The sequence below is a fragment of the Xyrauchen texanus genome, chromosome 4 (assembly GCF_025860055.1).
Source record: "Xyrauchen texanus isolate HMW12.3.18 chromosome 4, RBS_HiC_50CHRs, whole genome shotgun sequence".
NCBI lineage: Eukaryota > Metazoa > Chordata > Actinopteri > Cypriniformes > Catostomidae > Xyrauchen > Xyrauchen texanus.
The window spans coordinates 2,994,956-3,019,106 of NC_068279.1; the positions used below are offsets into that span (position 1 = coordinate 2,994,956).

Here is a 24,151-nt window from a genome sequence, read left to right on the forward strand (position 1 = left end):
ATCTTCTAATTAATTAAACAATATTTAATAATGTTCAATGTTGATATCATTCAGTTTTAACACTAAACCCAAACACACCAACAGCACAATAGATTACAATAGCCAGGGCATTTACCTTATTCTGATGATTTGCACTGAATGAATCAGACAGTTTGGCATAATCCGGGCAGTAGCTGCTGGTAGCTAGTCTCAAACACTGCTAGCATCGCAATTTCGCGTTCTTTTCTCAGAAGCCCTTGGAAGGCGCGAACCTAGTTGTCACGGCAACTGAATAAACAAAAATCTCGTCTGGTCAGACAGATACTACACGCAGTATTCCCAACAAGCATTTTTTTTTTAATTAAACAGTTTTTTTAGTTGGTAGATCTTATTGAGTTCGTAATTTAAAAGTAGATCACCACGCAAAAAAGTGTGGACACCCCGTCCTAGAGCAACCTGGGTTTAAAGGTTATAATATTTTGGTTTAAGTTGCAGCACACAAATTAAAAAAAGATGCATTGTACATGCTTGTTTCATTACCAAATTACATAAATCAAGCAAATGTGACGGGATAAGTGATTTTACCATCCTATTGGCCTGGTTGAAGTATGGTTTTGGCAGCCCAATGAGGTGGGTGCTACCGTACCGTTTAAGGACCCTTATTTTGACATGTCCTGGTGAGTCTGGGTTGCTCACTTCCTGGCATTTTTGTTTCGTTTCCATTCAGAGTGGAGCTAGTATTTTCTTTACATATTATGTTTGTATATTGATATTGCGGAGATATTTATTGTATTATGTTCACAGTAACAGCAGCCTTAGCAGGTGGGTGAATGATGGTCTGTACACAGAGGTTGTGAACAATCATACAACTTTGCGTCGGTGGTTACTCAACCAAATTGTAAGTACGCCTCTCCCTTTTCCACATCGGGGCTCGTTAGATGTCATTTAACGCTGTCTTTTTTGTTAAGGTAAGCATGAGTTGATCCTTTAACCCTAAAACAAATCGCTACATGTGACGCTGCTGCTGTTTTGCTTACGGGGCATTTGATCTCTTTTGTTTCGCTTACTGGCATTTGATCTCTTTTGTTTCGCTTACTGGCATTTTATGTCTTTTGTTTTGCTTTGCTGCTCGCTTGGGCTCTCCGGTTAAGCGTCTCGCGTTTGCTGTGCTGCATATCAGCTCCTGTTTGTGTAGTTTGTTTCCCGCTTTGTGCTGTGTTTTGTCTTTTGTTGTCTTTATAGAGATCGCTAAGACATGTGACCAACTGGGCTGCAACGTCATCAGAACGCAAAGAATTATGGGTATGTTTGGCCCGTTTACATGGGCTGGCATCGCATAGCAGTCTGTTCTGGCATGAAAATAATAAAAAATTAGTGTGAAAAACAGAATATAATCCTACAAAATGCAGCGGGCTGAAGAAAACATTGTCGGACCATACCGCCCTAAAACTAAATCCTAATGCAAAGACGAGATATGACGAGAAAATAAAGGGAATCAAAGGACTGGATCCTTACGAGCATAGTGACTGGTCAGGGGACGTCAACCTGTTGCCCAACTTCCAGCACCTATATATATATATATATATATATATACATATATATATATATATATATATATATATATATATATATATATATATATCACACACACACACACACAACTACATGATATTAACTGTTAGTGCATACACACACGAAGTTTTCAGTAACTTCAATTCGCTGCAGCAGGCCCAGGTCTTTTTTACAGATGGATGGGTCCAGGACCTGGAGATTGTAAAAGTGGGGCAGAAAACGACTCGGTTACTAATGTAACCTCGGTTCCCTGAGAGAGGGAACGACTATTGCGTAAGTAGCTTACGCTATGGGAAAACTCCGTTTCTCAAGAAATATTGAAGTCTTTATGTAAAACGCATTGCAGCTGCACAGCAGACAGTGATGAGCGAAGGCAGCTCGGTCATTGGCTGTGCTGCGGCAACTGCTCGAACCAATGACGGGCGATTTAGAACGCGCCACCAATGGGGTGCGCCCGCTTCAGGCGCTCATAGCCTGCTGAAATTAGCATATGAGGGCTATATAATGAGCATCCCGTCATTCCGGTTCTTTAGGTTCAATCGACTGAAGCGACTGATCAAGCACAGGCACGGCAGCTTACGCAATAGTCGTTCCCTCTCTCAGGGAACCGAGGTTACATTAGTAACCGAGTCGTTCCCTTATCGAGAGGTCTGTCCTATTGCGTAAGTAGCTTACGCTATGGGAACCCCATGTAAAACGCCGTGCGTGCTGACTTCGCTGTATAAAGCCAGAGGCAGGTGCCTGAGCCTTAAAGCAAAGTGATTATTCCACGAGCCGGCCAGAGGCGAGCTATTTAGTGGGGTATGACAGGGCACCCTTACCTACAAGGTGGGGCGCTCTTTGTACAAACACAAGTACACATCTTATGTACTGAGTTTTTTGTGTACTGGTACGCATAATAAACCCTCTAAGTCGGTCAGAGACGGACCTTATAAGGGAGGAGATAATGCCCAGCATGTACATACTCCAGCTCATTCCACAGTCAGACTGATAGAATGTTGGAATGTAGTGAGGGACCTGTAGGTTATAAAACCTGATAAATGTCGAAGCGAGGCCCAGCCTGCCGCTGCACAAATATCTTAAATGGGTATCCCACTCGACCATGCCCACGAGGAGGCCATGCTCCTCGTAGAGTGAGCTCTGACGCCTAAGGGGCATTGAAGGCCCTTGGCTTCATAAGCTAGCGCTATAGCATCCACTATCCAGCTGATATTCGTTGCTTTGAAACAGCGAGACCCTTAGTTCGGCCGCCAAAGCATACGAATAATTGTTCCGTCTGTCTGAACAGGGCAGAACATTCCAAATATACTCTGAGCGCCCTGACCGGGCAGAGTAAATTTGCGTCGCCTTCGTCTGCTGAGGACGATAAGCTGCCAGAGATATCACCTGTGCTCTGAAGGGAGTGGAGAGCACCTTAGGAATATACCCGTGCTTTGGCCTAAGGACAACTCTGCAGTTGTTAGGTCCAAATTCCAGGCAAGCAGCGCTTGATGACAGCGCTGCAGGTCGCCCACTCTTTTAACTGAAGCGAAGTGCCAGCAAGAGCGTGGTTTTGAGCGAGAGCTGCTTGAGGTGCACGGTTTGGAGAGGTTCGAACGGGGCACCTTTGAGTGCGCCAGGACCGTGGCCAGGTCCCAGATTGGCACCGAAGGTGGGCGAGGAGGGTTCATCCTCCTAGCCTCTTAGGAAACGAACGATCAGATCGCTTTTTCCTAATGAATGTCCTTTATCAGGACTGTGTGACGCCGCTATGGCAGCCACATAGACTTTGAGCGTGGAGGGTGTGCGGCCCGCCTCCAGCAGCTCCTGCAAAAGGCGTAGCACGCCGGTATCTCGCGACGCTTTGGGGTTCAAGCTCTTGGTATCACACCAGTCACTGAACACTTTCCACTTTTGGGCATACAAGCCTCAGAGGGGGCTCGTGCCTCAGCAATGGTTTTCAGAACTCCACTGGGGAGGTTCTCGGAACCCGCTGAGGGGCCATGCATGGAGGGCCCACAGATCGGGCGGGATGAAGAATCATCCCGCTGGCCTGTCCAAGGAGGTCTTGCCTCAGCGGAATCGGCCATGGGGCAGATTGCATCATCTGTACCAGCTCTGGAAACCACGCCTGGTTTTTCCAGAGTGGGGCTACCAGGAGCACTGCACATTTCACCTCCCTGATCCGACTGATGACCTGAGGCAGCATCGCGATCGGGGAAAAGCATACAAGGGGCGGCTCGGCCAAACTTGGGCGAGCGCATCCGTGCTTTTGAGAAGAGAGGGCAGTGCGCGTTTTCCTTGGAGGCGAACCTCCGCCTCGCCAAAGGTTCGCCATAACCACTGAACCGTCAGAGGGTGGAGAGACCATTCTCCTGGGAGAACTTTGTCTCTGGATAGCATGTCCGCTCCTTGGTTCAGGACGCCTGGCACGTGCGCTGCTCTTAGCGAGCGCAGGTGGTGTTGTGTTCCAGGGCGTCAGGGCTTTTATACAGCCGTGATTCGCTCTGATCAAAAAGTGGCCTGAGCGCCACGCGTGAGTGGGGACGCGGCTCTTGAGCCAGCGCTGGAGAGGACGCATGTGCAACAATCCTAGCTGGAGTACAGCTGATGCCGAGGCCATGAGGCCGCGCATTCTCTGAAATCGTTTGACGGGGGCGTGCGCGCCCGTTCTGAACGATGTTGCAAGGCGTCGAATAGAAAGCGCGCGCTCTGATGAGAGTCTAGCACTATTCCCAGAAAAGAAATATTCTGGCTGGGGGATAGCATGCTCTTTGCAAAATTTATTCTCAGACCCAGGCATTGTAAATGGCTGATAGTCCAAGATCTGTGTGTCATTAACTGAACCTCTGATTGTGCTATGATTAGCCAATCGTCGAGGTAATTCAGTATCCGCACTCCCGCTGTCTCAGGGGAAAGTGCTGCATCCATACATTTCGTGAATGTACGGGGGCCAATGATAGGCGAATGGTAGTACTGTGTACTGGTATGACTGTCCCTCAGGCGAATCTCAGAAAGGGCCTGTGATGAGCGCTATCGGGATGTGAAAGTAAGCGTCTTTCAAATCCACTGATAGAAACCAATCCCGGGCGAACTTGCGCGAGGATGTGTTTGGTTGTTAACATTCTGAACGAGAGAATCATTAACGCTTTGTTCAGATGTCTGAGATCCAGGATGGGGCGAAGGCCACCGTCCTTTTCGGACGAGAAAATAGTGGCTGTAAAAACCGCCTCGCTCAAAGAGGGAGGAACAGTTTCTATAGCCCTTCTCTATCAGTTTGAGCACCTCGGTGCGTAGAACATGTGACACATCTTTCCTCACTTTCGTCTCGACCACCGCTGAAAAGCGGGGTGGTCTGCGAGCGAATTGAAGTGAGTATCCGTGTTTTATTATGTTCAAAAACCCATTTCGGCATGTCGGGGATTTTTTCCCAGGCTTCTGCTCGCACAGATATGGGCTGAATGCTGGCTGGGGTTGTGTCGCAGTGACGTATGGGCCCCGCCGGCAAATTGCTTTGTGCTAACACAGAATCTACGGCTCTCAGAGGCGCAGGTGCGCGCTGAGCAGCTGTATTGAGTGCCAAGTGCAGAGGTGCGTGTGAGAGTACAGGCACATGCGCTATTTCCGAAATGCTGACAGCGTGAGTGCTTGAAACTGTATGAACAGTGTTTTGAAGTGGGGGTGCATTCATCATTATGGGCATGCGTGCCACGTTCATAAAGCTTTCCGCATTTAGCGGGGAGTTTCTTAGCTCGCGCATTACATCTGTGATGTTTGCGGCATAGCTGTTTGAAACTGTGTGGGTAGCTGTGTGTAGGGGTGCGTGCAATACAGCAGGCACACGCGCTACACTTATAGCACTTCCCGTTTTTACTGGGGAAGTGTTTATAACTGTGGGAACAGTGCTTGTGTGTAGTGGTGCATACATGACAATAGGCACACGATCTACATATTTGAGACATCCAGCCTGAGCTGGGGAGGTGTTTGGCACTGTTTGGACAGTATTGATATGTGGGAATGCGCACTTTAGTGTGGACATGTGAACCCTTAGTGACACAGGCAGAAAATGACTCTTTTGGTGACTCTTTTGGTGATTTGGTCACCGAAGTCTACGTGCTCTGGCAGCCTCTGTGAGCGGCGCTTTTTCTTGCGCGGCTCGAACAGAGGTGGCAGCACGGTGGCAGCCGGCTCGCTTGCGGTGAAAACGGCAAAGCGAACGCGCAGCCCGGCGAGGCCCAGTGAGTCGCATTCGGGGCATCCGCCCTGAATGAGTGCAGCTTCTGAGTGGTCTGGTCCCAGGCAGCGAGTGCAAATGATGTGATGATCCCCGTCAGGAAGAGGGCCTCTGCACGAGGCGCAGGCTGAAGGCATCTGAAACAACGCCTTAGAAACATCACTCTTTTACTTAAAAAAGCGTCGCGGGGGTGAGCGCTTGCAGTAAAAGGATATGCTTAGTAAAAGGATATGGGATGCGCGCCGGATGGCGTAGCAGAAGGCTTCGAAGGCGGCTGAAGGTGCCGGTGTCCTCTTAGCAGTCCCGCTGTAGCTTTTCAATGGCGGCGAAAGACTCCAACAATCCGGAGGATCCAGCGAAGAAAAGGTCTTCGCTGAAGGAGATTAAATCTAAAGAACCGGAATGACGGGACGCTCATTATATAGCCCTCATATGCTAATTTCAGCAGGCTATGAGCGTGCGAAAGCTGGGCGCGCCCCCATTGGTGGCGCGTTCTAAATCGCCCCGTCATTGGTTCGAGCAGTTGCCGCAGCACAGCCAATGACCGAGCTGCCTCGCTCATCACTGTCTGCTGTGCAGCTGCAATGCGTTTTACATAAAGACTTCAATATTTCTCGAGAAACGGAGTTTTCCCATAGCGTAAGCTACTTACGCAATAGGAGAGACCTCTCGATAAGGGAACTGTTGTCCGTTCAACGGTATGCTAATGTTTTAAGCACCACACTCCTCGCTCTCTCTCATCTATCTGCATGCAGTCAGAATTCAACAGAATTCATGTCAAGATTGTAATGCTGGAGTGTGTGTGTGTGTGTGTGTGTGTGTGTGAGAGAGAGAGAGAGAGAGAGAGGGAGGCGCGCGGGCGCGATCGAACAGTGGAAACATAAAAACATACTCGGTCATTTTGTTCATAGAGGACATCATTCAAACTGCAAAGTGTTTACTTATATTTGTGTACACTCGTAATAGAACACAACATTGTGCTTTTGTCACACTCTAAACTCTTGTCAAACTGTAACCTACAACTGTCACCCAACCACACACACACACACACACACACACACACACACACACAGTTTTAAAAGCAAAACATATATATCCAACCCCATTTCAAAACAGTCTGTGGGTTCCATCTTTTGGACATTAATCATATCGCATTGGTTTTCATTTACTGCTGCTATCCATGCCATTCGTCACCTTTTTGTCGCCTCTGAAACATGGCTTGTACTATTATTTTTCCACTCTGGAAAACGATAAAAGGATTTTCCGTTCTTAAGCTTTATGCCACTTCTATCGTGAGAACGACTATTGCAGTTTATAACACAGCAGGTAGACGGCATCTTGAACACTGCGTTCTTCCCTCCGTGCAATCAAGTCTGGCACCTTCTGTTTGTGCCGCGGATTCCCAAAATGCTTTGCGTTCACCACTGGTAATACGTCACGATGACGTCACATTAGCAATCTCTATTGTTGTTATAGTGTTACATTATCTTGTGGCTATTGTTTTGATATTTAAGTTGAGTACATTTGTTTTGTGACCACATATATTGTGGGAGGCGGTTTGTTAAATTGATGCATGTCTCCGCCTCCAACCTGTTATTTCAGGTTGGTATTTCCCACACTGTCACTTTATACCTGATGTGGTGTATGTCGTGTTATTGTATATTGTTATTCCTGTATAATCTTGGTATAATTTGTGTTTCTCTTTTCTCCAGGAGCCAGTAAGTTCTTTGTGGGGAGCATGGGAGGCTAGCTGTCTTGATTCAGTGGTGTGCTTCACAAGTGTGTTAAGTGTGCCGGCACAACTTTATGGTGCGTGTGGTGTTTGATGATTTGGCATGAATTTGAAGTGGGTTTTGATTAAGGGTGCTCCGATCAGGATTTTGGGGGCCGATCGCTGGAATCAGTATTGGCCGATACCGATCACAGAGTCTATTTCTAGAGCCTTCTATTTATCATGTAGCATTATTTATTTAACTATTCTTAACAAAAATGTATATTAAGTATTAAAATTAAGAGATGATAAAGTATCATGAACTGACAGGTAGAGATTAGTAGGTTCAGATCTCCCAAAGGTTACTTCTTAAGCATCAATGGCAGGTTTTTCTTTATAAATATAAGCATCTCCGCATTTTTGGCAGACAGCTTGTTCCTCTTCTCATCTACAATATTCCCTGCTGTGCTAAAAAGTCGCTCGCTATCTACACTTGTGCACGGTGCACAGAGGTAGGCTCGTGCTGCTTGTGCGAGAGCGGGAAAACAGCTTTTATTGTCCTGCCAAAACACAAGCTGCTGTCCGCTCCGTGGAATAACTGGCTCCGATAGGTAGAGGTTCATATGCAATGTTGTTGAGCTGCTGATGTCACCGCCACCATGTTCCCCATCTTCATCCAACAACTCTGCATACATGGCATGCAAGGAGCCAGCTCATGGTACTTCCTCTTGGGGCTCGGATCCGCTCGCTGCCGGACTCACCTCACCATTCTGCTGCTCCAGTCCAGTGGCCAGGACATCATAAAGCAGCCCACGTATCTGGGGCTCGAGTGCATCAGGGAACTATCTGTCTTTATTAACAGGAAAAACAAAACATTAATGAATTTATTTATTTAAAAAAATTCAGAATCAGAAATACTTGATTGATCCCTGATGGGAAACATGTAACAGCATAGAGAAATTATAAGAAAAAACAAAACTGATTATAAGAAATGTTCTATTATTTAATGCATTTCATAGGTTATGCTTGGCTCTTGTTGTGATTAGTCATAGTCTTGGCCCCATAGCGTACTCAAAATTTGCATTTTTATTCTGTAGTCTTATTTGAAACTATTCCAAATGCTTGTTTTTACTGAACATTTAGCTGTATTTAAAGGAAATGCCAACCAGCCTAATACCTACACAATAGAATAGCACAACAACACCGTATTCATTTCAGCAAAAGCTCCTTTTATCAATCATTTAGGCCATGTTAGATAATCTTGTGATATGAATTGGGGAGCCATACTAGAGCTGTCAAAAATATAGATTATAGATATAGATTTTTCAATTTATATCGATTCTGAATTTAGTGTTTTCAATACTCATTTGCCTTCGTTCTCGATTTAATTCGCTCTGACAGCGACACACACACACACATAGGAATGTGTGAATGAATTTTTCTCACCTTGGATCGAGCACTGTAGCGATGGTATATAGGCGCTCGGATTCAATGTCTCTGAATCTGTTCTGGACCGCTTCCAACAACGTGGCTTTCGAAGTTTTTACACCATGATCAGTCTCTGCCGTTTTCTCAAGAAGGCGAGTTAAAGCTCTGATGGACGGTATAACATCTGCAGCCGATGCGGTTGATGAGCTGTTCTGTTGCGTGAACTCTTCAAATGGGGCGAGTAGAGAAATCATATTTTTCCACTGGCTACCGGTGAACATGGAAGGCAAGTCATAGGTGGCTCCATAAGCACACCGGGCACATTTCTGTTCCAGCAGACTCTGTAACCTATATACAGTACTGTTCCACCTTGTAGGTACATCTTGCTGTAGCCTATTGATAGGCTGGCCAAGTTGTTTCTGAATACTTTGAAGTCGGGAGTAGGCTAGCTGGGAGTGTTTAAAATGACCGATGTGCCTTCCAGAGGCTATTATATCAGCGATGCTGCGTTGTGACAACTCCATTGGCCACGGCGAGCTGGAGTGTATGAGCCATGCACGGCAGACTGGGTAGATCCGCATCCCTCATGGCCTTTACCATGTTCTTGGCATTATCCCTTAAGTCAAGTGGTTTGTATAACGATCGGCGGTCGATCGATCGGAGCACCCTTAGTTTTGATGATCTCCCGAGTCGGCTGGCCTGCCTTGCTCCTAAGCCTGGCCCTGGAGAATTGTTGGTTGTTTTTAAATATTTATTGTGCTTCAAGGGAGAGAAAACCTATTTTTTATTTTTTTTAGTAATGCTGAAGTGTCAATAAAAGCTATATTTTTGTACTCGCGTCTCCCTTTTGCTTATTTCTTTGCCTTCAATTGTTACAACTTACCTGTGTGCCCTTTATTGGGAGTATTTCCCTGGCTCTCCCCCAGGGTGGCGTAGTCGGGTTTAATTTTGATTTGCGTTTCCCTCCAGTCGGTAATGTCACAGAAAATAAATTAATCGTATAAGGGAAAAAAGACACGTAAATGGCTAAATAAATACTAAGGTTGCTCACAACCCTGGTAACATATTGTATAAAAGATTAGACCAAAAAGTCATTGAGAAATAACATTTTTAAATTAAATTAAAAGATTTTATTGATTTTATTTCAGATGGTGGCATGTTCCAGAGTTGGGAACCCTTCACAGAAAAAAACTTTGAGTTGTTCTGTGATAGTCAACCCTACAGATACATTCACTACTCCTTAATGTTCTCATACCATCCTGTCTATTTGGCAATTTACACAACACCCGTGGGGCTTTATTGTGCAGACATTTAAACACCAAATATATGTATATATATATATATTGCAATGATGCACATGATTTGGTATTTTTGTCCATGATTTTTAAAGTCTGATTGTAAAGTGACATTATATGATTTACGGTGGATTCGCTTGTTTGAGCCCAAACTGTAATTCAATATGAAATGAGACAAAATTATTGCATGCATATAAAGCTGAGCCGCCTGCTTTTAAATGTTTGAAAATGTCTAATTCATTTGAAATAATGTATGTTAATCTTTTTTTTTAAGTTTCTTTACATGTCTATGAAATGTGAGATGAGAATCTAAAATTATTCCTGAGAATCTTCATTTGTGATGTTCCTTTTTGTTTTCTATTAGAGAAACACAAACTGTTTTTCTGACGTTCAATGATGGTTATTTTAGAGCCTCTGAGATATTCCCAAAGTTAGCTTTTAAAATCTCAGCTGCCTTTCCTGGTGACATAACTGATGTATAAATATCGGTGTCATCAGCATAAAGCTGACACTTAATATCTGGGCAGCAACTTGGCAAATAATTTATAAATGAACTAAAAATCAAATGGACCTAAATTTGAACCTTGGGGTATTCCCTCATTTTTCCTGCTCAAATATAACACACTTTTTTTTGTAGGTAAGATGCAAACCACTCAGATGTTTGTTTATTACAATTAAAATCAGTCAATTTCGAGAAAAGAATAGCGTGGATAACTGTGTCAAATGCCTTTTTCAGGTCAATAAAAACTGCTCCCACAACATGCCGCTGGTAAAAAACAGCTTACATTTCCTAATAAATATCAATGTACAGGTTCAGTAGAGTGCTGGGGCATAAAGAAGGAAAACACATCACTTAATGCACTTCTAAGTGCCTCAAAATGTGCAAAAGTAGTTCATGGATCTACTCTCAAAGCAAACCTTATAACTTATAAAAGTACCTGATTAAAAGGTAAATCTCCTAAAAGGAGCAAAACAAAAGAGCTAAAGACTAAATATTAAATATATCTTAAAAAACATTGCAGGAGAATACAAGTTTCATAAAAGAGTCCAGTGTGTTGAAATATGTGATTTTCTTTTCTTTTGGACTAATGCTGTCCATGTTCAGCTGCTTCAGCTCAATACATTTTGAGTACAGTGACTTGATTTGTTGTTCACACTAATACACATTTACACAGGCACTGGAGTGTCAGAATGTTTAATATTGTTACGGTGTTGTTACACTATCAAACAGAGCGCCTGTAGATGTTTGTATGTGCTTATTCAAAAGGGTTGCAGAGGGTCACTGGAGCTTTTAGGGTACTGGATTCTCAGCACCTTCAGATCCTCTGGATAGCAAGGTAGAGCTGCTGCTACCATCACATGAACACTTACATTTCCTTTGACATCCACCTGAGAGAGAGAGAGAGAGAGAGAGAGAGAGAGAGAGAGAGAGAGAGAGAGAGAGAGAGAGAGAGAGAGATAATGAACAACAATACATGTTAAGCACTTTGCAAGAACTTAGTTTACATGAAATACTTTTGGACCCATGTCCATATATCAACTACCCTAATCTGTTATATCTTTAAAAAATGTTTTTAAAAACAAACAAACAAACAAAATCTTAAATATATATATATCTTATATTACCCACTAACTTACCTTGATTACATAATTCATTCTGTTCCCAGTCTGATAAGCAAAGCTTACAGCAGTGAAAACTTCAAAGTTGGCTCCAGGTATGAACGCTTCAACTTGTGTCTTTACCTGAATAAACAGACAGCACATTTGATATTTTATATTCAGTTCTCAGGGATTATACATACTTATTTAAAAATGTATGCCTTTAATGCTTGTAAACTGATTAAATACTGTAAAGGTGGCTGCTAAAACCATGAAAAGTTAATAAATAATCTCCTACCACATCACAGATGTTCTGCACCTCTGGTGTGGCGGGCTCCACCACACTCCATCCTCCTGGCAGCTGTTGATCCATGAGTAGATGAAATATCAATGTGTCATCAATCAGACTAACTCTCACAATGACACTACTGCACTATTTATGTGGCCAAGAACACATGACCTGAGCCGTCACTGGAATGTACCAAGTTTACATTTACATTTATGCATTTGGCAGACACTTTTATCCAAAGCAATTTACAGGGATAATCCCCCCAGAGCAACCTGGAGTTAAGTGCCTTGCTCAAGGACACAACAGTGGCATCTTGGCAGTGATGGGGCTTGAACCCCTGACCTTCTGATCAGTAACCCTGAGCCTCAACCACTGAGCCACCACTGCCCAATTAAGAGTCCAAGCACTGAAGGAGCTGAAACCCTCTTGTATTTGTACTGATATTCTTATAATTATTCTTTTTCTGCCCTAAATGTGTCTGGATGTTAGTTAGTGCTGGGTTTCGATTCAAATTTCAAGAATCGATTCGATTCCGATTCTCAATATCTTGAATCGATTATCATTATTCGATTCGATCCGATCTGATCTTCGAGATTTAGATAAGCGTTTTTGAAAAAAGCATTTTTTTTCCAGCTGTTACCTGAATTACAGGACTGTAGTTATGCAACATATTGATACTATTATTATAGACATTCAACTGCAAATTAATGGAGTACTGATCTTTGTAAAGAACAATCCCCTTCCAGAGTGTTGATACAACTGCTTTCACAAACTTGTACTGGTGTAGACGACAGAAGGCGCAGAGGTATATCAGCAGCAGTAGACCGATTATTTAGACGCTGAACCTGAAGTATTATTAAAATGACATTAAGAATTTTCCAAAAAGTTCCTACAGTTCAGATGCACCTTTATTTTTTATTTTAACATTTCAACATTTAAGAACACTTTTGTTCTAAGCCTGTGCAAATGTAAACAGATTGTTTGTTACTGGCTTGGCTTCACAGTAAACAGACAACATTACACAGAATGTAAATAAAATTTGAACTTAAAAACCTTTAGAAAACACAAGTGTGTCACAGTAGTGTGTAAAACCTTCAAGTACTCCAGGTATAAGACATTAAATTGCCTTTAAAGTGTATTTGTGTAAACTGGTCATTTAAAACTAAAATAGTAGATACAAAAATAAATAAAAACTGGAAAAGGCCTTGCCTATTAAAGTGCAAATAAAAATAAAACTGGAAATTAAACTTGTCTTAACCCAGAGTATGAACTACCATCACTCAGGATCAGGAATAGAAAGATTCTTCTGCAGGAACAGTAGCTCATTGACATGCCCAGGTGTAAGGCAACTTCTTTTGGCAGTAATGATGTCACCTGCAGTTGAAAAAACCCTCTCAGATGTGACACTGGTTCCTGGGACACAGAGATATCGCTTTGCCATGCAAGCCAAAAGAGGATACTCCTTTTCATTCTCCCGCCACCAGATGAGAGGATTGTCCTGCAGTCCTGCAGGTCTCCTTTCCCTGTACCTTTTGATCTCGTCTTCTGCCTCTGCCGCTTTAGTTTTCTGTGGTCCTACTTCCTGTTGTGGTCTGTAGGCTTCCCCAAGGAGAGACTCCAAAGCACTGGATTGCTTGAATTGCTTGGGTGCCGGAGGTTGGGGTTCCACCTCTTCCTCCACTCCATCAACTTCATCAGCAGCATCATCTTGCTGTGTAAAAAGAGAAAGAGAATTTGTGTGTGTGTGAGTGAAAGAGAGAGTGGACTTTTTCCACTGAGTTTCTTTTTAAAATGATTACTTACATTACATGGATCTTCCTCCATCCCACACACTGCTTCAGTCTGGAGTCTGGAGAAGGTCTTGTCTCGCTCCTCCTCATTCAGGAATGGCAGAGCTTTGAAGCGTGGATCAATAGCTGAAGCTATGTACAGCATGTCCTTCTGGTTTACATACCTGGAATTAAAATTTCACACATTTTGATCAATTTATCCCCCTGAGGAGGACAATGTCTTTCTATAATGAAGTGTCCTTATATATATATATATATATATTTATACACAGTAAAATAGTCTCATATCACTCACACTCTCACACACACAAACAGACACACTCACTCAGACACTCACACACACACACACACACACACACAGGCCTACCTTGTGCTTAAGTTTTTCTTGATCTCATCCTTCATGTCCTTAACAACTCTGGAGTCTTCTGGGAGACTGGTCATCTCTTTCAGCAGCTGAGCATGCAGAGGTGCTATCACTGAGAGAGTTGGGCACTTTTCTTCTGACATTACTTGAGTGGCTGTCTTCATTGGCTTTAGAGCTCTAACCACATCTTCTGCATCTGTTATGTCCTCTTCCTTCAGGCTGCAAAGATCCTTTTCATTTCTCCGCACATCAGGTGAGAGCAGAGCGGCAGAGATCGTGGGTTGCTGCTCTAAAAAGCGCTCAAGCATTTCTAGTGCACTGTTCCAACGAGTCACCACATCAATTTTGAGCTTGTGTGCATTCAGCTGCAGTAGCTTCTGCATTTCTTTGAGGATACGGGTGGCAGTTGTACTGCGATGAAAGAACTTTGCGATGTGCCTTACTCTCCCAAGAAGTCGTGCAACATTCGGCAGTTTGAGACCGGCTTGCGAGGCCAGGTTGATTATGTGCGCGAAGCAGCCGACGTGGGTTAGCCCCGTAATCTCAACCGCACGGACCATATTCGCCGCGTTGTCAGTGACTATGGCTGGGTCTTTACTCATCAGCCCCCACTCCTCCATAGCTTTGGTTAACATTTCAGCTAAACAGACAGAGCGATGGTTCGTTTCAACTTCTGTTGTCTGCAGCACGTAAGACACGAGGTTCCAGAGCTCGTCTATGTAGTGTACTGTCACACTCATGTAAGATTCCGTAGCTACAGATGTCCATGTGTCACTCGTAATGCCCACCCTCTCTGCGGTCTTAAGCTTACACATTACACCATCTTTTACTGTCTGGTACATGTTGGGGATCACTTCTTCAGACAGACGTTTGCGAGACACAATGACATAATTTGGTTCCATTACCTTCATTAGCCGCCTGAATCCCACGTTCTCAACAACAGAATACGGGCGCATATCTTTACAAATGAAGCCCGCAATCGCCTCAGTTATTTTGACAGAGCGAGCAGAATTAGTTGGCAGTTGTAGAGTTTTTTTCAGCGTCATCTGTTGCGGTCCGGTGGCAGGCTTGGATAATATGATGTCTTGATGATGTCGCATCATGTGGTTCCTGAGATTAGTAGTATTTCCACAATACTTCACCTCCATTTGGCAGGCTTTGCAAATTGCTTTGCTTTTGTCAAGCTCGTTCTCTGTATTTCTTGTTCTGAACCCGAAATGGTGCCAGATCGGAGCTTTGAGCGTTTCAGGAGTTTTCAAAGCAACCGCTTGCTTAACGTCACTGACCGCCATATTCGTTGTTTTAATGTCCTTCCACCTCAGCGCATGCGTGAATTCAAGTTAAAGTTCACGGGGAAAATGTAGGCCTATTATAACTGTGATTTTGTGAAAAAAAAATAAAAAAAATAAAAAATCGATCCTCTGAGTTATGGATCGATCTTTTGAAATTAAAATGAAAATCGATTCAGAATTGGTGAATCGATTTTTTTCAACACAGCCCTGATGTTAGTGTCAGAAGCCCCCAATTGTCATTTTAACTGGTTAAATCCTGTCTTAAGCAGTGACCTAAATATACTTTAAGTGGTGATCTGTATGTTTCTTAAGTTTTATATCTTCACATTTTATATCCTCTAATCAACAATTTTTAAAACGTAGAATTGTTATAAATACGATTTTGTAATTTTGTTTTGCAGTAATTCATTGCAAAATTATCATTTATTTGTAAATATATGCTGACTCATTGTGGCCTTATAGAAAACACCCTGATATATTAGATGTACTAGTTTTATTTCTTTTTGCCTACAGACGACTGTGTTAAAAATCAGCTCATCTTTCCCCAATCTCCCTTACATGATCATTTCTGTGAACCACCTGATCGCATATATACTTGCCCTACAATAACAAGATGATTTGTGATTTATAAATGGCTTACAGTTTGGTTTTTGGCAATGACAATAAGGACAACTTCATATTCGAATACCTTGGAACTCTGAATCATGTTTTATCAATCCATATTTTTTGTCCGTTAAATGCAACTAAATGTAATGCCTGAACACAAAGGAGTGTCGTTATCTTATGTCAATCATCTGCCCTTTTCTTACTTGGAATCTCTTTCCTGCTCGTTATCACATCTCTCTTTGTTATTTACTTAAACTTTAAAGCATATCACATTCCACCTAATCTGCCTTTTGGAGTTATACTTTTATTACTTATACTTATAATTCTCTTATACTCTATGTTGTTATCACTGTACAATACGGTTCTGTTCATTAAGTAAATGCGTGTCTATATATTCACTGTGTATTTTCACTTTGAGAATAAATGTATTCATCCAAAAGATTAAAAATGTTGTTTTCAGATGATTTATATGGAGTTAAGATTAAAGTAAGGGGCATTTCGAACTGTTCTGAGACCAGTGCAGATAGACAGCACACTAGAGGTTAAGTCATTCACTAAATAGGGAGCATCCTATAGCTTTCTTTGCAGCGAAGGGCATTCACTCCTAAAATCTGATCAAAAGTTCAGTTTCAGGCTGCAGATGATGTTTGGATCACTCAACATGTTTGGCAGACATGGGACAATGATAATCAGTACATAGATTCAGAATTCATAATGTATCATTTTAATCTTAACATGGTTGGCTGTGATTGGATGATGCTGGACATTAATTTGAATAAGATTTATTCAGCTTTATAGAAAATAAGCTGTAATGTCTGTAACATCTCAAAAACCATGTATAATCACCACTCCTGGACACAAACTTTTGGATAAAACTTTCTGTTGCTTGGGGATAAATACTCGTAAAAGCTCTTGTGCATTTTGTTACCATATGTTCTATATTTGGGACGTATCTTTTGAATGAGATGAGACTGCCTTCACAGTGGGGGAAGATTTTAAGAGATTAAAACCTTTAGTTTCAATGTTCCCAAGTAGCAGTATTTTACACCTTGGGTGTGAGAGCAGGTCGTCATGGAACAGTCTGAATGGGCTTAAAGGTGCAGTCTGTAATATTTTAGTTTAAGTTGTGCTGACATCTACAGGTGGTGTAGATGCAGCGTCACACAAGAGCAAAAGTTATAATGTCATATATTATGTCATTGAAAAAATGCTTTATTCACAGTCAGTCATGATCAATTTATTCCATGAGTAAAAGTGTTTAATTACAGTGGATTATTGAGATAAAGCCGACAATATTCAGCTGGTCGTGTGATCTCATCTCAACATGAATGAATGAATAAAGCAGCTTTTTCTTTAAGACTGATATGACTTGAGGCTTCATCTCATGTGAGTACATCATTTTAAACATGTTTTTCAAAAATACTATTCATTTATGTCTATTTAATAGTTTAGCAATTACAGTAGGAAAAAATATTCACTTCTACACCTAAGCACGTTAAATGGACAATATTAGTTCATGGATCACCCCTCAAAGCAAACCTTATAACTTATAAAAGTAACTGACTTAGAAGGTAAATCTCCTAAAAGGAGGAAAACAAAAGAGCTAAAGACTTTTAAACAAATCTTTAAAAACATTGCAGGAGAATACAAGTTTCATAAAAGAGTCCAGTGTGTTGAAATATGTGTGATTTTCTTTTCTTTTGGACTAATGCTGTCCATGTTCAGCTGCTTCAGCTCAATACATTTTGAGTACAGTGACTTGATTTGTTGTTGTCAAACCAATGGTGTGAGTTTGGGGAGTGGCTATTTGTTTAACCAATGAAAGATGGAGGAAAAAATTCAGGTAAGCTGTTTGAAAATAATGTTTATTTTTGCAATTCGGTATTTTGACGCATATGGTGGAGAAATTACACAATGCAGCTTTCAGGCAAGAAATATCCCACTGAGCAACACCAGCTCATATTTAACATGGGGTCTGACTGTGAGCCGCATTAAGAATCACCCTGGAATTCAACAGGTGACCTCAATATCTCTTCTTAGAGTGACTTAATCCTGTATAAATCTCATTATCTTTTTATCACCTGTTATCATTTCCTCTCATTATCTCTAAATTTGGTCTGCATGTTTTGTGGCAACATATTATTATTGTTTACATTGTGTAAAATAATAAAGGCCTCTCAACAACTTCTTCTCTGGGTGGTTTAGCTTGCTGTGTCATCACAAAGCACAGCTGTAGAATGTATCTATATGAATGTATTTCTGTGTCAGTACTCTCACGTTTCACACATAGCTCAAACATATCTGTTACCCCATATATTGTAAAGAACTATTTCATTGGAGGGTATAATGGAACGTTGTTATAATGGACCATATAATGAAGTGCTGTACAATACACATTGAAGAATGATCTGACATGCTCTGGTGTGTCACTTCTTTCTTCCCTCGCGAGTATCCGGATTGAGACAGCGACTGCAGACCTGACTTGATACTTAGGGCCAATTCTAAAATTCCCTAGAGATATGGTGTCAGAAGTGGGATTTCTCCAGACGGATAAGACTGATTTCATTATCAAGTTTTACCTGTCTGATGAGAGATTGAAGAGAATGTAGTTTAATTTGGCTCAGTATTGTTTATAACTCTGCAAGCGGGGGCCTCTTCATTGAGATGATTTTTGCCCTATTCAAATCCAAATCTATGGTTAAAAAGGGTAAAAACCCTCAGTGGGATTATAAATACATAAAAGAGTCATACGAGGTGTGGAAGAAAATGAACACATTCTGGAACAAAGGTCCTGAATGAAAAGACCAACCGCCTAAATATGATATTGTCGTGAACAGAGCTTTAACCCCTAATACCCCAACGACACCACGCACACTATTATATCCCGACTTAACACAATTTAAAGGCAGCACATTCGCTGCAGCCATTGCCGTATCTGATTCAGAGTGAAAGAAAGATACGAGCGAAGGTACAACAGCTGCATTTCCTTTTAGCCAGTGCCCAGACAGATATAAAATCATTTCACTAACATTGTCAGAGGCACTGGCTATATGCAAAAAATTACCATATATAAACGGCAAACCTTTATCATCGACACTGGCACATCTAAAAGTAAATTAACAGTGCATCGTTATGAGGGCTATATTATGGGACGCACTTTAAACTCTGTGGGAATCGGTGGTGTTCCCGTTGGGTGTCATGTGACAACAATGTTGCCTGTGGCACCTCCAGATAACCCAAACTTGTTTAAAATGCATGATTTTGTAATTTTGCCTGACTCTCCGTTTGGCCTATTGGGTCATAATCCGATGCATAAAATTGGGGCAAAAATAACTTGATTCTAACTTACTACAATTACTGTTTCCCTCAGTATACTGTCAGTCTGTGTATACAGGACATTCCTGAGAAGTTTTCAGCTCAACGTCTGTCAACACTTCTGCTGCAAAACAGGAAATGCTCAATGTCGACCCAGCGCAATGGGCCGCCCACAAAGATGAGGCGGGCCTCATTGACGTAAGACCATATGTTGCCAAACTCCGCCCTAACTTGCCAGTATACTGCAAACAGTATATATGTAATTATGCAATATATTAGCGAAGGCTGGCTTCAAGGCATCAAAAGAAAAGCTGCAATGGGTGAAACTGAAAGTTAACTATCTGGGTCAAGAGCTACAGAGAGGAGCAGTTCATCTTTCCACAGACAGAGTGAAGATGATTACTACTTTCCAACACCCTGAAACAAAGACTCAAATGCAAAGCTTCTTGGGTTTAGTGAACTATTGTCGAGCATGGGTGCCAAACTGCTCGTTATATGACAAAATCCTGAGAGAAGCAACGCTCTCAAGGGCTGAGGAACCTATCAAGTGGACTGCTGAATTGGACATGGCTATCCAATTATGGTGAACCCTTTCATCTGTACCTGCATGAGGCGGCAGTCACAGCAGCAGCGATCCTCGATCAGTCCCATGGCTGAACATATAGACCAATGGTGTAATTGTAATTGTTTTTTAGATGCAGTCACCAAAGGCCTCCCTGCATATTTGCGAGCAGTGACCGCTGCGGCGTTGACGGCTTGCAGAACGTATTGTTCTCTCACATCCATTGCTCGAGCACACTTCTCAACAGGTAGGAGCAATCATGCACAACATTACCACACAACACATGACAGCACAACGTCGATTGTGGTATGAAGTTATTTTATTGGCTACTGCTAATCTGACCATTAAACCAACCTCCGTTGTACATGCCCCAACTTTATCATTACACAAACTACTAACTAAAGGTGAATTTTACAATGAATCACATGATTGCATCGATCACCTAAAAATCATATCACTTTATGCAGGCTGGATGTTTTATCATCCAACCTGGAGGAGGGGGACCATTAATACATTGACTTGACGGGTCCTGTTCCAAGCCAAATGATTCCCTATACTGGTTTTGTTATGCTGTAACGGAACTCCCGAATCGAATTAAGTTTATTCTTTCCCATATAAGTCTGCACAAGCTGATGAATTGTTTGCATTTATCGAACCATGCCAATTGGCTAAAGTTAAATCAATCAATATATGCACAGACTCGAAGTATGCTGATGAAGTAGCAAAGTAGGCTGCAAAGGAAGTTGTGTTAAGCCCAGACCTTCTGAAGAGAATCAAGTTGAAGAGATTTTCCCATGATAAAATCAACACTAGTAAAATACACTTACATTAAATTGTTACAGGCAAATCCATCTGAAGCTGACATTCAACATTGGGCCTCAAATGAAATGAAACCAGACTAGAATAATTTGTTAAAGGATAAACAAGGGCGTAAGTCCGCAATAGTAATACTCTGTTGACATTATCACGGTATTTCACACGTTTCAAATGAAAAAGTTACTCAGTCAATAAATCACACTTATTGCATAAATGGGGTACGAAATGCAGTAAAACTAATCCTGAACTCATGTCTAATGTGCGCACATAATAACAGACACAAGTCTACGAAGCACGACTCATTACCACACTCGGAACTGCCGTTCCAACACCAGCAAATAGATTTTACATATATGGTGCCATGCAGGAATAACAAATTATTGCTCATGATTGTGGACCGTTTTTCTAAATGGACATAAGCTTTCCTGTGTGTGAGGGAAAATGCTAAAACCGTGGTGAAAATTCTGGCAAAATAAATAATACAGAGATTCGGCATTCCAACCATTATTGAAAGTGACAATGGCACTCTGTTAGCATCCAAAGTTACGCAACTACTCGCAAAGGAATTGAACATAAATTGGCATTTCAACATACTGTATCACCCACAGTTGGCAAGCGTGGTTGAACGGACAAATCGAATATTAAAAGAGCACTTACATTTACATTTGGCAGATACTTTTATCCAAAGCGACTTTCAGTGCACTATCCCCCCGGAGCAACCTGGAGTTAAGTGCCTTACTCAAGGGCCCAACAGTGGCATCTTGGTGGTGCTGGGGCTTGAACCCCTGACCTTCTGGTCAGTAATCCTGAGCCTCAACCACTGAGCCACCACTGCCACTTAAACAAAGCCTGCACCAAAACTGGAAGAACATGGGTTGATGTTCCACCGGCTGTGTTGACTGAACTCAGAATGTCACCATCCTCTGTTGTTAATCTCTCCATTTGAAATACTAATGGGTAGGCCTTTCCTGACCCCTTGGTGTAAATTTTTTAAAGATATGTTACACATGGAAACATCTAGGTTACTGTTGTAACCTCTGTTCCCTGATGGAGGGAACGAGACGTTGCATCGAAGAAGCGACACTAGGGGTCTCTCTTGAGAGCCTTTTGCATCTCTGAACTTTGAGAATAGGCCAATGAGAAATTGGCAGACAGAATTTGCATGTCCCGACCCTGGACATATGGGTAAAAAGGGAGGGAAATGCATCATGCGTTTCATTCAGGATTTGTCTGAGGAGCCGACGATGAGGTTCGGCCACTTATTTCAGCGACGTGGCCGGGAGGACACAACGTCTCGTTCCCGCCATCAGGGAATGGAGGTTACAATATTAACCTAGACATTCCCCGTCTGTCGCTCACTTCGACGATGTGTCGAAGAAGTGACACTAGGGGTCCAATTTAAATCACGCCATGCACTGAACGGCGGCCCAGGCAAGCATGTTGGACATGAACTTTATTATCACCTGCTTTTGGAATGTCCAAACTGCAGAGTTAAGTTGTGGTTTTCAAACGTCTTAGCTCATCGACATATTTCTCAGGAATATAGCAAATTGCGTTTGCGACACTTCATTAACAAACAATACACGCACTGTCTGCAGGCATACACCCACAATAGCGCAAACACTCCCACCCACGGCCACTTGCGCTTTGCACTGGCACGATAAAATAGATTAGAATTAGCGTTCTCACGAAAATTGGATAAGATGTTGCGCATAGCGCTGTGCATTCCGCGCTCACGAGTCCCATATCTGCTGAATCTGTGTCTGTTTTTAAGTGTTGCTTAACTCATTTATAAAGCATTACATGTTGCTTTTATTACTACTATGTGAATGTGTTATATTTTATTAAGTGTTTTTTATTTAATTTTATATTTTAAATTACGTTTTGCTTAAGTTGCTAAAAGGTGCTATACAAAATTTACATTTATGCATTTGGCAGACGCTTTTATTCAAATTTATTGCACTTATTACAGGGACAATCCCCCCCGGAGCAACCTGGAGTTAAGTGCCTTACTCAAGGACACAATGGTGGTGGCTGTGGGGATTGAACCTAGCAACCTTCCGATTACCAGTTATGTGCTTTAGCCCACTATGCCACCACCACTCCATTATACCAAAAAAAAAGTTATTATTACTATTATAATGCACTATTGTTTTAAAAACCAAATTATGATTATATCTAATGATGATCAGAAACTGATTGGAACCTTAGTCTAAATTCGAGGTCTATTAAATAGGGTCAGATTTAGTCTAAACCAGAGGTTTTCAGTTGATGAGTTGCGCCTCCCCTGGGGGGTGACAGAGAGTTTTCAAGTTATCTAGGGGGAGGCTCACCTTCACCCAATTTGAAAACCCCTGGTCTAGACTAAACCAAATAGTTACCTCGATTTGTACCTTTTTTTTTAAGAAAATGAGGGAGGAGTCTAAACAATTTCTTGTGGTAATCAACATTGTGCCACAAATGCTTTTGATTTTGCTAACCATGTTTTGAACCCAGAATATTCATTTAACAGAATATTCCAATATCAAATACAATGAAAGCAGACTGAAAACACAAGGTTTTCCAAGGAAGAAGAAAAGTCATGAAGGTTTGGAACAAAGAGAGGGTTAAAAATAGATGATAAAATGTACATTTTGGGGTGCATTACTCCTCTACAGCTTAAAATGTTCTGGTACGACTCTTCGTTTCAGTTATGTTTATGCATTCAGTCTAGATGTTTTGCAGTGAAATGGACACATATATATGTTAAACATTTATAACAAAACATGCCAAGAACAATGTTATAATGATAAATGAAAAAACAACCCAGTCATTATTTTTTCCTAATTTACAATACATTGTATTTCTAATTGAGCAGATGATTTAAAAATCTCCAAAACGGTTCTTCAATAGAATCACCTGAGAAACCAATAAAAAAGTTGCAATGTTGTGCAGGTGTTATATAGACACAACTATATGCAAAGGAGACAGTCTCACCTCTCGACCCCTGGAGAAAGGTCATCACAGTATGAATTCTGCCTGACAAAAGAGAAATCACATAAACCTTTCAACAACGTTTACTTCTATCCAAATCTACCAAATTATTTTTTCATCATTTATAGTGATAGCCAATGTAATTAATTAAAATACACTCAATACATTGTGCTCTATTGTGAATATAGTCACAGCTAAAGGGCGACACACAGCGGAGAGACCCTGTGCACAATATATCACAACCTCAAATGCTTTTATAAACTCTTTAGTGCATAATACAAATTTTAAAGGCACCAATTTTCGTTAAAACAATATTTATGAAAATTCATAAGTGGCATTCTTCCACT

General features: G+C 41.7%; 1 protein-coding gene and 2 long non-coding RNA genes across 3 annotated transcripts; 1 reads left to right on the plus strand and 2 right to left on the minus strand.

Annotated features, from left to right (window-relative positions):
- The first annotated feature begins 678 nt into the window (after nt 1-678).
- Nucleotides 679-10,648, plus strand: LOC127643037 (uncharacterized). The gene is made up of 3 exons (XR_007970450.1): nt 679-1,281; nt 7,477-7,573; nt 10,052-10,648. It is a non-coding gene; the product is annotated as an uncharacterized LOC127643037 (long non-coding RNA).
- A 581-nt stretch (nt 10,649-11,229) lies between these two features.
- LOC127643036 (uncharacterized) lies at nt 11,230-12,219 on the minus strand. Its single transcript, XR_007970449.1, has 3 exons — nt 12,096-12,219; nt 11,837-11,941; nt 11,230-11,587 (listed from the first exon to the last, which is right to left on the minus strand). It is a non-coding gene; the product is annotated as an uncharacterized LOC127643036 (long non-coding RNA).
- Nucleotides 12,220-13,177: 958 nt separating this feature from the next.
- LOC127637000 (E3 SUMO-protein ligase ZBED1-like) lies at nt 13,178-15,532 on the minus strand. The gene is made up of 3 exons (XM_052117834.1): nt 14,244-15,532; nt 13,890-14,040; nt 13,178-13,797 (listed from the first exon to the last, which is right to left on the minus strand). Exons 1-3 carry the CDS (start codon nt 15,530-15,532, stop codon nt 13,363-13,365), a joined length of 1,875 nt encoding a protein of 624 aa, XP_051973794.1. The 3' UTR covers nt 13,178-13,362.
- Between the last annotated feature and the right edge of the window lie 8,619 nt (nt 15,533-24,151).

Excerpts from the sequence above, each read along its gene's own strand:
- LOC127637000 (XM_052117834.1), bottom strand. The coding sequence starts at position 15,532 with ATGGCGGTCAGTGACGTTAAGCAAGCGGTTGCTTTGAAAACTCCTGAA. Across the intron at positions 14,041-14,243 it reads AAGAAAAACTTAAGCACAAG|GTATGTAAACCAGAAGGACA; the intron begins GTAGGCCTGTGT and ends TTTTAATTCCAG. Across the intron at positions 13,798-13,889 it reads TGGAGGAAGATCCATGTAAT|CAAGATGATGCTGCTGATGA; the intron begins GTAAGTAATCAT and ends CTTTTTACACAG.